We start from the raw sequence: 10974 nt of genomic DNA, 5'->3' as shown, positions 1-10974 counted from the left end.
CCCTTCTGCCACACAGCTCCCATGCCCAGGCACCCCACCCACAGCCTCTGGTGCCTGGCCAGTTGGCAGCAGGGGCTGGGTTGGAGCACAAAGAGAAGTGAAGCTGCCAGCTGAGGAAGAGAAAGGGAGATGCCACCTACTCACCTCCCTCTTTATCGGCAGCTCCCAGTCCTGAGAGAGGCTGAAGGCAAATTTGCAGAGGACTCTGCAAAGGAAGAGAGCAATGGCAGCACACCCACAGCCAGGTCACTCTCCCAGCCTGCACCCACAACTGCTGCCCACAGGCACGCTGACACCTGCTCCTCAGCCTGCCCCAGCACGCCACGAAGCTCACAAGGAGGAAATTCTCTTTGTTGGTGTTGAAAGGGCAACACCAGACATTCATCCCTTTTCCCCCTCTTCTGGGCTTCGCATCCCGGCAGGCCCAGGCTGGGAAAAGGAGCCTGAAGATGTGACTCGAGTGCAGCCCCTGCAGAGCCGGGCAGGGCAGTGCAGGGAGGCAGGACCAGCCTCTCCTGCTGCACCTCCCCCAGGGACACAGCCGGCAGCGGAGCCTGGCACCTTCCTCTCCAGCAAGCAGACCCCTGGCAGAAGCACCTCAGAGTTTTTCTGCACCTCCCCTCTCTCCCTCTCTCCAGGTGAAGTGTCCTGACCCCGGGCTCAGGCGCTGCGTGGGGACAGCACACGGAGCTCCCTCACTGAGCCTGGCTCCAAGCAGGGGCTGCTGCAGGCAGAGTCTCAGCCCCATGCCTAGGGCAGGGATGAGCCCCTCTGACCTCCTGGCAACAAGCTCATCAGCCCTTCAGGCTCAGGGGAAGCTCCTGCGTGGGGATCTCCTCCAGCTCCTGCAGCAGTGAGGGAACTGAGGCCCTCCCCAGGAAACTGGCTGGGAGAAACACGATGTGAGCTTCTGCTCCTGCTCCACTCAGACCTGGGCCCCACCACCAACCAGTTCAGTTCCACCTGGCCCTGGGGCTGTGCTGAGGACAGCAGCCACGGGACACCACAGCACGTGGGGGGGGGACTCCCCTCCTCCCCCTCAGCAGCAGCACAAAGACAACGGGGCACCCCGAAGTGTGTACACGAGGTCTGGCTGCAGAAGCTCCCTCTGGGGCCAGAGGCAACTGGGTGGCACAGACAAAAGCCAGTTCCTGCAGGACAGCAGAAGCAACAGGGCTGGAGAGGCGGTGGTGGTAATGTGGGGGGTTTTCTCTGCAGCTCCCACAGGATGTGGCTTTGAGGAGTGCAGGAGGGCCAGGAGCTCACTGCGTGGGTGTGGGACCTGGGCTCCAAGAGAGGTGCTCTGGGAGAGCTGAGGCACTGAAGTGTGCCCGAGTGACCCAGTGAGAGACTGCTCCCCAGCCAGCCCACCTCCCTGGCACATCCCCTGTCCCCTGCTTGGGCTCGTGGTGGAGGAGCTGGACAGCAGGGCTTGGAAAAGGCACCATCGGAGTAGGTGGAACTCAGGGGAGGTGGCTGCTGGCAGGCAGAGGCTGTCTGCTCCTCATGACAGCTCCTGACCAGCCAGGCACCGCACATCACTTTCAGCTGTCTAGACACTCGCTGCTGCCTCAGCACACAGAAGGAAATCTCTGCAGCAGCCCATGCAGAGGGCCCAAAGCCAGCCACAGTGAGGGCCACCTCCTGCAGAGGAGGATGAAACCCATCCCAGCCCCTGGCGAGGCCCCTGGGGACACTCACCTCAGCTCACACTTGATCTGCACCCAGCCGGGACTGCGCAGGAAGGACCAGGGATGGAACCACTTCTCCACAGTCTGCAGGCTCGAGCACAGCACCTCCAGCCACAGATGCAGCACCTGCTCGCTACAGCAACAGGGCAGAGGCACGTCACTCAGCTGAAGCCAGGGAAAGAAGCCCAAGTCTTGACCCCAACCCACAGTCCTGTCCCCAGTGGGAAGAGGATAACCTAGTAAACTTGTATGAGCCACTTCATTCAATAAGAGCTATTTCTTTCAGGCCAGCATGAACAAGAAAGGAGCAGGTCCCACTCAGTGGCTGCAGTGAGGGGGGAAGAAGACCCTGTGGCTTAAGGTAGGTGGAAACAACTGCTGCTCTTGGGCCTGCTCTGCCACCTCCCAAGCTCCTCACACCGCCCCTCCTCTGCCTGGGGGTACCAGGGCCAGAGACTCACTTGAGTCCAACGCAGATGAGGGAACGAAGCTTCACGTCCATCTGGGCATGTGCAGCATCGTGTGTCACGTTCACAGCCTGAACTGCCTGCAGGGAGGGGATATGTGGGTACCACCTTCTCAGCTTGGCCTCGGGCTGCTTCAGCAACACGAACAGCACTCCCTCCCCGGGGCTCCCCACCCTCACCCAGTGCCCCCTGCTAGCACCAGCGGGACCAAGCCTCCTGGTGCCTTCACTTTCTGCCTTTTCCCAAGCACTTGGTGTCTCCTCTACGTGCCATCAGCAAAGGGCCAGGAGACTCTCCAGCATCTCCCCAGAGATGGGCATCACCCTCCAGCAGCCCCCACGGGAGACTTCTCCACGAGGAGCTGGGCTCTGCTTGGGCTGGGGGCAGCACTCACCCGGTAGAGCAGCTCCTCTGGAGTGAGGACTTTGCCATCTTCATCAAGCCTGCAAAGATGACAGCAGGGACCTAGCTAGCTCCACAGCCACCCCGGGCACGTGGGGGCCTTTCCCCTCACGCTCCAACAGCTCTCTTGCTGCTGCTGAGCCCACAGGTGATCCCACAGCCATGAGGGAGAAAGACACCACCCCAGAAGCAGACATGGGAGCCAGGGCAGGGCACAGGAGCCACTGCCAGCCCCAAGTCAGGCACAGCAGCCTGCTGGCAGCACAGCCAGAGCAGGATGGGGCAGACCACGACCCTGCCTGAGGTGCAGAGAGCTGCCTGGTGTGAAGGAAGGGGCCTCACCTGTAGGTCTTGCAGAGCACGAGGCGAGAGTAGACGGAGTCAAAGTCCCGCTCCACCTCCCGGCTGGCAGCCTGGCAGGGCAGAGGCACAGTCAGCACACTGCCCCACAGCCCGCTGGCAGCGGCCCCACGACGGGGACTCACCTCCTCAATGAAGAGCCAGGGGTGGCAGGCCCCTCCCAGCAGAGATGGCTTCTTCAGGCCATGCTCAAAGATGGACTTCAAGGCTGGACAGAGGGTCCCCCGCACCAAGTCCGTCACCCCTTCTGTGACCGAGTCATCTCCAGCGATGGAGTACTGGGGAGGAGGAGGAGCTGGTGAGGGAGCAGAGCATGGAGGTGGTCTGCTAACCCACAGCCTCTCCATGAATACCCCTTCCACCCCCACGTGCCCACCAGCCCCCTCCCCCTTATCCCCTTATGCTCATGGTGGCTCTTCCATATGGCGCCACGTTCAGTGTGACTCCCCAGGGATTTGCTGGGACACCAAGAACTTTGTGCCTGGGAGCTGCCCAGGAGACCCCTGAGGTGACCCCAGAGGTGACCCCAGCACCACCCTGGCAATGTTCAGCATGTAGAAACGGCTGAAGTTTGGTGTGGTGCTGACTGAGCTAAGGTAAGGAGAAGAACTTGCACAGAAGGTCTCTGCAACTCTATAAGCTCCTAAAAGTCAAGGCAAATGGGGACAGAAGGGAATTCCCAGGTCAGCTGGTACAACCCCTATGAGATACCACCCTGACACGCTGTTAGCATGAAGGGCATTCCAAAATTAGGATGAGTGGGATCCTCTCTATTTCCACAGCTGGGAGGAGAACTGCCCAGCAGTACAGGGTGTCTTTATGCACAGAGAGCTGATCTGCATCTAAAGATGCAGCACAGAGAGGTGACCTGCATCCAAAGAACCAGCACAGAGAGGTGACCTGCATCCAAAGATCCAGCCCTGGGAAGGGGGTGAGGAAGCAAGTGAGGTATCAATAGTGACACATCTCTAAGGGCTTCTCTTGGGGGTCTCAGGTCAGCCTTTGAGCCCCTCCTCACTCTCCCATTGCTGAGGAGAGGGAAGATGGGGTCTTCCCACTTCCCCTGCACACTGCCTGATGAGGTTTGCCTCCCATCCTTACCCCAGCCTTGGGGCCATATTGTGGCTCATTAGGTGGCATCTCACCACTTCTGGCTGTGAGATGAACCAAGACAGAGCTCGCAGGGCACAGCTGCTCAGGGAGGATCCACTGCAGTGACCACAAAGCAGGAGTGGGATCCAGAGGCACAGCCCCAGGGGAGCACAGACAGCAAAAATGCTGCCCACAGGTTCCTCCTGCCTGCTGCTTCAGCATTCCTGAAGTTCACCTCTAGAGACCCTGCAAGCCCAAGCATCACACTCAGCTACCCCCTCAGCCCTCCCAGGACTTCATTCTCCAATAGGTCAGCACCAGGACGTTGAGCAAACAGGCTTGGGAAGATAAGGTGCCTGATCACATCACTAAGCACTCAACAGCCAGAGAGAGAGCAAAGAGACTGAAGGAGGGAAACACACTGCTCTTTCCACTGTGGTGTTTCAGTTATGGCATGACTCTTCTTTTTTAATGTTGGATTATGTACTTGTGTGTGTATGTATTATTTATTTTCTAGTCATAATTACCTCTTTACTCCGCTCATCCAAGACCTCCACAAATTTTGCAGGAAACCAACCTAGAAAGAGTGGACAAAGAGGTGAGTCTGACATAAGACACGGAGAAACCTCTAACACAGACCAAACCAGACCCCACCCCAGGGGAAGCTGAGAATAAACCAGAGTTTGTAGGGTCCAACACCAAGCAAGTACCCTCAAAATTCTAAGAACTAAGGCAACTGCAAGAGGAAGCCAATTGCAGGACACTGCTCACAAGCAGCAGAGACAACAGGCACCCAAAGACCCTCTGCCAGGAGGATGAAACCTAAATTTGGCATTTGCAAGAAGCAACCAGGAAGCTGCAGCACTGCTCTCATACCCTGCTTTAACATTTCCCTCGTGCCCAGCAGGTGCCCTGGGTAACCAGCAGAACCTCTGCTGCACATCCACTGGAGCAGTTGCTGTGGGTGATGAATGGATGCCCCACACCCAGCCCCACTCTGCTCTCACCTCTCAGTCCATTCAGCTCTCCCACCCAACAGTGCTCGTCCTTCTGGGAAATGATCTGAAAAACAGGGAGTGGGAAACATCAGTTGGAAAGTGCAGTGCCAGGAGAGCTACAGGTGCCTGAGTGTGTGGGCACAATAAGGAACTGCCTTCACAACTGTTTTGCCAATGCTCTCTCCTCACGTGGCCCAGAGCCCTCAAGGGCAAACAGCTACTGCAAACCCAACACTACCCTTGTTCTCCCCAAATTCAGATGGGATGCTCACAGCTACAATGTAAATGGATGCTTTCATAGTCTTACCACAGCTCAGCCAGCAGTGTCCAACCAGGACCTAGGCTGGAGCAACTCAAGCTGCAGGGAAAGGCCCTTGGGGTCGCACTGAGAATGAGCCCAAGCCAACGCTCACAGCCACATACCCCCTCATCCCCAGGCAGCCCCTAGAAACACCACGTGCTTCCCTCAGACCCCTAACTGGTCCCTGAGGCCCCGGGGGGGCCCTGCCCTGCCCTGGCAGACCGTGATGATGTCGTTCTTGCGGAAGCCCAGCTCGTCGTCGTCGTGGCGCTCGAAGTCCAGCAGGGCCTTGGCGCGGCGCCGCCGGCTGCGGGAGCAGGCCACGTAGCTCTCGTGGTCCCGCTGGTGGCTCTCCATGCTGTAGTCTGGAGTCAGATCCTGGGGCACCCGTGGGGAGGAAGGGCAAAGGAAAGCAATATGTGACTCCCAGCGGATCTTGCGTGCTCCTTTCCCGAACCTTTTCCTGTTCCTAGCAGGCAGGCAGCCTCCCAGCACAGCCCTCCTCCACCAGGGATGGGTTGAGCGGCCCCCCTGTCCTCCACCCGTCACACCTGGCACGTTGTTCCCCCTGTGGGGGACACCCCAGGCTCGTGCCCGGGGCGCAGGGCAGTGGACATCCCGCTGCTCCCACTCACAATGCTGCAGTTCTTGGGATCCACGCACTGGAAGTGCCGTGCCACCTGCAGAATGGCCTCACGCAGGTCAGCCACCAGCTCTGTCTGCTTGATGTTCTTGGCTTTCAGTGCCTCCAGATCCTCATCTCCTGGGGGAGCCCACACAGCCAGGGGGAAAGACAGGGAGGGAAAACAAGTATAAGGTATTTATTTTCATATTAACATCAGAAATCATTGACTCTGTGTGACTTGCAGAGCAGGATGACATGTTTTGCTGAGCATGGACAATCAGGGCAGACAGTGAGATTCTCATAGGCCTGAGAAAGTCTGTGAAACAACCTTGAATTAGGAAAGAAGCAAAACAAGGAGGAGATAAGAGGGCTCCACTGGCAGCTCACCCAGACAAGAATGTCAACACTGGCAGAGCTGAGGACAACAATTCTGAAGGCTGACAGGGCGTGTGGACAGAGCATGGACAGTGATTATGATCCAATCTGTAGCTCAGCTTAGGCATGTGAACAGGCTCATTCACCTATGGGGCTCAGGGGGCTGTCTCTTGACTACTCTAAAAGGCTGTATAACTCTGCAATAAGGGGATTTGGCTGCAGACCCTTTGAAGTGTGCATCTTTTCTCCAGAGCTCCCTCCCAACAACTCTGCAGAAATAAGTGTCTTGTTGCCATACTGCCAACCTACTCAATAATGCAAACAGCCAACACCAATCTGACCATCTCAGATTTTAAGGAGATGGTATTTCAACCAGGCATGGAACTGGCAGAGGCCACCTTTCATCTGTCAGTGTACTAAGGGACTGTGTGACGCTTCAGACAATTGCCTACACAGTTTAGAGACAACTGAATGGTGGGACACAAAACTAGGGAACTTTGCCAAAATTCTCTGCAGCTGAAGTTCTCTTGAAACTGAAACAGCTTTTGGTTGAACTACTTCTGATTTTTGCATACCTCACAGGCTGAGAGCACCTTTTTCACTGAGTCTTGGAAAAGATTTGAAGAACCAAGCCAGCCCACTTTGCTGTGTCAGTCTGGAAGTCAGAGCCACAACACAACAGCCACCATCTACTTAAGACCTTGACCTCTCTAAGAGCCAGACTGCAAAGGTTTTGGATGTACAGAAATGGTTTTTAAGTACAAAGTAAAAGTTACCAAAGAATCTTTCAACTGTCACAAATTTCCCTGGGAGTTTCAACAGCCTATCTCTACTAATTTCTGCAGGAAGATATCTAACAGGATGGACTCTTGAGGCATTTAATGTATAACTGAATGCCTGAAAAATTTGGTCCATGATGTTTGGGAACAATGAACCACTTCTTTCTCTAAAAAAAATTCAGTTTATTTTGAATTCAAGGTGTATTTTCATACATCTGGTTTTGTTCTCTCTATAATATACAGAAGATGTGGGATCTCGATGAACAGAATCAACATTTAAAACAATGATTTTTTCACCAAACTCCAGTTTTATAGGAACACAGCTTTTATGCAAGACCAGAGTAAATTACTGGCTAGCAAATTAGTACTCTGCTTATCTCCTAACAGCATTATAGAAACGAATATGAATAAAGTGTGGCCCAGGCTATACAGCTGCTGCAACAGCTACATACACATCAAGCTTCTTATTGAAAAGTGATTAACAGTCTCTTTCAATCAAAAGTGATGCTAGTTAAAAAGAATAAAACTTTAAAAACATAACTAGAAGCACAAAATTAGATTTACATTTATTTTTGTAATTGTCTTCTGTTTGCTTAATTAAGTGATTTCACCAGTCCAAGTCCTGAGAATTAACCAAACCTCCTCCTTGGAGGCCAGGGGTAGGAAAGAGAACGTGGTAAGAAATCTCACTACAGATTCAGAGGTACAAAGATTGTAAATGGGTGATGACACAGACAGTGGGGATTCCCAGAAAATTCATGTTGCTACAACAGAATATCTCTGAAGAAGAAACTACTCAGCCACAGCCACCCAGCTCTGTGGGCTGCCCTCAATCACTCATTCTCTCTGTCACCATTCAGTCCCTTCTGGCCAAAATACTCTTCTCCACCCTTTGTATGCAGACAATCCCACTCCAACACAAGCAGGGGATGTGGGAAGCAAGTTCCACAGCCTTCCACCTCAGAAGATACAGGACACACAGGACAGCCACTGGGGTTTCCACCAGATCCACCTCACTGCACCCAAGACATCTGCACGTACACCTCCAGAAGAGGAAGCCAGTGCAGGATCAACCACGTACAAGGAGGCTGTTTGGAGCCTGCAAAGGCTGACTGGCTGCAGAGCTGTGCAGAGGACTAGCTCTCCTGCATTTCCTTGTTGCAATGCCCATCCAACAGGAAAAGGGCAACGTGCACAACTTGTTCTCTGCCAAACTGCCTTTGCTGTTTCTTCTTTCTAGTCCTTTATTAGAAATCCAGTCTAACTCCTTGACTCTCAGCTAGAGAAAGCCCTGGTTGACCTGCCCTAGCATCAGCAAGAGTCTGGCTTTCAGCAGGAGAGGTTAGCCTAGAGTTCCCTTCCAAAAGGTGGTTCCCTTCCTATGATTCTATGACTCCTGTCCAAGCCACTACTAAATCTGCATTCCTTCTAAGGAAGAACTAAGTTCTGGGTAAATTCTTATTCCCAACCAGACAAGGGCTATGCACCAGCCAGACACAGGTCAACTGACGAGTTCCCAGTATAAGGTGAATTTACCACATCCAAGCTTTCCTTCCCCTCATTTGGGCTGAAGTCCTCCATCCTGGTTGTCTGCTGCACGATGGCAACTTCCCTATTTTAACCAACAGTTTAAACACTAAGAATAACATTAGGCAAAAACCATGCCAGCCACTGTACAGAAGCCCCACTAAAATGAGAAAACACTATCAGTCACCTCATTCCTACCACTGATACATTTTGAAGCTTGAAATTAGAATGTTACCTTGTGGGTATAACTCACTAACACCTTCCTAAAAGTCTCCTTGACCAAGTTAGAGTGGTATCTAAGACACAGGAAAGATGCATTTGGTTGCTGAGTTCCCTGCTGGTTCAGCCTGTACCCACTGATAACATTACAAACAAGAGGTCTGGGTTCAGGTTGCACAAGCAGCTTTCCTGCATTTCTTCACTTCTACATGACTGACTTTGCAGCTTCACTGGTATTGTACCATAACTTTTATATGTAATGCTATGTGTGTTTGTAGCAACCCTGTGACAACATATCAGCTTTCTGGAGAACATCAGAAAAGCTCTTCTCTGAACAGACTGGTAAAACCCAGCTTTGGATTTATTTGGGCCATTTCAACCACAACAGCAACACTATCTGGACCCTGTAAGTTCAGCCTGTTGTCTTCCTCCGGAAGGACAATTTCTGTGGTGAGATGTGGCAATTTCAGGAGAGCTAACCAGCTGCAAGGGAGGTGATGACAGCCAGGCTTACAATAGAAAGGGCCACTATGGAGTCACAGAAACTTAGTGTGGCTGTGTGCTTTCTGGACATAGGCTGGCTTAGCTCACAAGAGAGGAAAATTAAGACTCAAAAGTGTTTGCAACATCAAACTCCCAGAGCAAGGGGAAATATCAGTGATGTTTGCATTTATCAGTTTTGATGGGTGACACACTGGATCATCCTGCCCTGTCTCAGATTTTCAGAGATGTTCTTGAACTGAGAAAAGTAAGGTCTGGAGAGTACAACATTCAGCCTGTGGACTGCATATGGTCTGCCAGGAAATGTGTTTGACCTGTTGGTCAGTGCAAGGAGGGTATTAGAGCTGGGCTGAGCGGCAGCCCACTGTCACTCACCATTTAAGGACTAACCATGCAACCTACAATTCACTTTCTAACCTAAATTCACTTTCTGAGTTCAGATGAAAGCAAGCAAGTAGAAAACTGCACTTCTTCCTGCTCAACCTTCAGCCCTGGTTCCATTCTCTCCTCTTTGCTGTTCCAGTGTTTCCCTGCTTCTCTCACTCCACTCCTTCCTAGGCTGCTCCACCCCTCAACACCACAGGAGAGGCAGAGGATTGTCCTTACCAAAAAGCAGAGAGGTGATGCCAGATTTCCTGCGCTGAGTCCTGCGCCGCACGATCTGCGGGAGAGGGAGGAGAGGGAACAAAGTGCACACATCAGGACAGATTTCAGAAATAAAACAAACCAAACCTTCACACGGGTCTGGTCTGGTTCAAGGGGTGCTGACAGCTACCACTGGGAAGGGGCAGGCAACTGAACTGGCAGTTTTAGACAGTTGTTCCAGTTCTAACACAATGAATCAGCTCTACTGCTTGATCTGCTCCCTGTGCAATGGGTTATTTATAGCTCAATTATGACGAAAGCATAGTTTAAGTTCAGGAATCAACCATGATTCAAGGGAATAATTTTAGTTCTAATTCCACTTGTTGCCAAAAGCAGTCCCACGTGTAATTTCATAAAAATTTCTAAGTGGATGACTGTTACGTTTTAGAATTGCAGCAGGGTCTTGTGATGAGCAGACAGATGAGCATCAAGAATAAATCTTCCACGCAGCCTTGACGAACAGGAGCTGCTACATCTGACATTAAACACAAGTGCACTTTTTATCCAGCTTCTCAAAGGCTGCTGCTGCTTTCCCACTCCATCTTCCAGAGTTCTTTTAGTGTGTCAGCTACTTATTAGTAAATTAACTCTACTTCCTACTCTGCATGCTCCAAGCGAATCCTGACAAAAGCATACCTTGTTTCTTTTAGTCTCCATTAATAAAATGCATCACTTTCCATCAAAAGTCTGATTAATGAGAAACACAATCAACATCAACATCCCTTTCTCCTGGGGATTTATCAGCCAGGACAGATCTGTCAGCGTTTCATGAACACACAGCTCCTCCTCACTTCCTAACACCTTTTCTCCACGGGATCATCCCGCAGCCAAAATCCCCTCAGGAGAGGCAGAGCTGGGAGGGCACAGGGAAGAGAAGGGCCAGGGGAGGCAGGGGGGACGGGGTGCACTCACTTTGGCCAAGCTGCTGACGGCGGTGCCGGGGTGGAGCAGCTGCCCCTGGTCGGCGATGAGGTAGGCCAGGTGCTTGCGGC

General features: G+C 52.5%; 1 protein-coding gene across 1 annotated transcript in view; it reads right to left on the bottom strand.

Moving 5' to 3' along the window:
* Positions 1 to 10971, bottom strand: part of SGSM3 (small G protein signaling modulator 3) — a gene marked incomplete at its 5' end in the record, with an annotated part of 11273 nt that extends 302 nt beyond the window's left edge. The window contains 12 exons of the mRNA XM_008941995.1: positions 145 to 205; positions 1702 to 1824; positions 2153 to 2238; positions 2553 to 2601; positions 2903 to 2973; positions 3046 to 3198; positions 4540 to 4589; positions 5020 to 5074; positions 5534 to 5689; positions 5947 to 6074; positions 9944 to 9998; positions 10895 to 10971. Coding sequence (XP_008940243.1) covers positions 145 to 205; positions 1702 to 1824; positions 2153 to 2238; positions 2553 to 2601; positions 2903 to 2973; positions 3046 to 3198; positions 4540 to 4589; positions 5020 to 5074; positions 5534 to 5689; positions 5947 to 6074; positions 9944 to 9998; positions 10895 to 10971 — 1064 coding nt within the window. The remainder of the gene's footprint in view (positions 1 to 144; positions 206 to 1701; positions 1825 to 2152; positions 2239 to 2552; positions 2602 to 2902; positions 2974 to 3045; positions 3199 to 4539; positions 4590 to 5019; positions 5075 to 5533; positions 5690 to 5946; positions 6075 to 9943; positions 9999 to 10894) is intronic.
* Between the last annotated feature and the right edge of the window lie 3 nt (positions 10972 to 10974).

The sequence above is a fragment of the Merops nubicus genome, unplaced genomic scaffold, assembly GCF_000691845.1.
Source record: "Merops nubicus isolate BGI_N331 unplaced genomic scaffold, ASM69184v1 scaffold43496, whole genome shotgun sequence".
NCBI lineage: Eukaryota > Metazoa > Chordata > Aves > Coraciiformes > Meropidae > Merops > Merops nubicus.
Note: the sequence above shows the minus strand (reverse complement) of the source record. Positions and strands in the feature narration are given on the sequence as shown.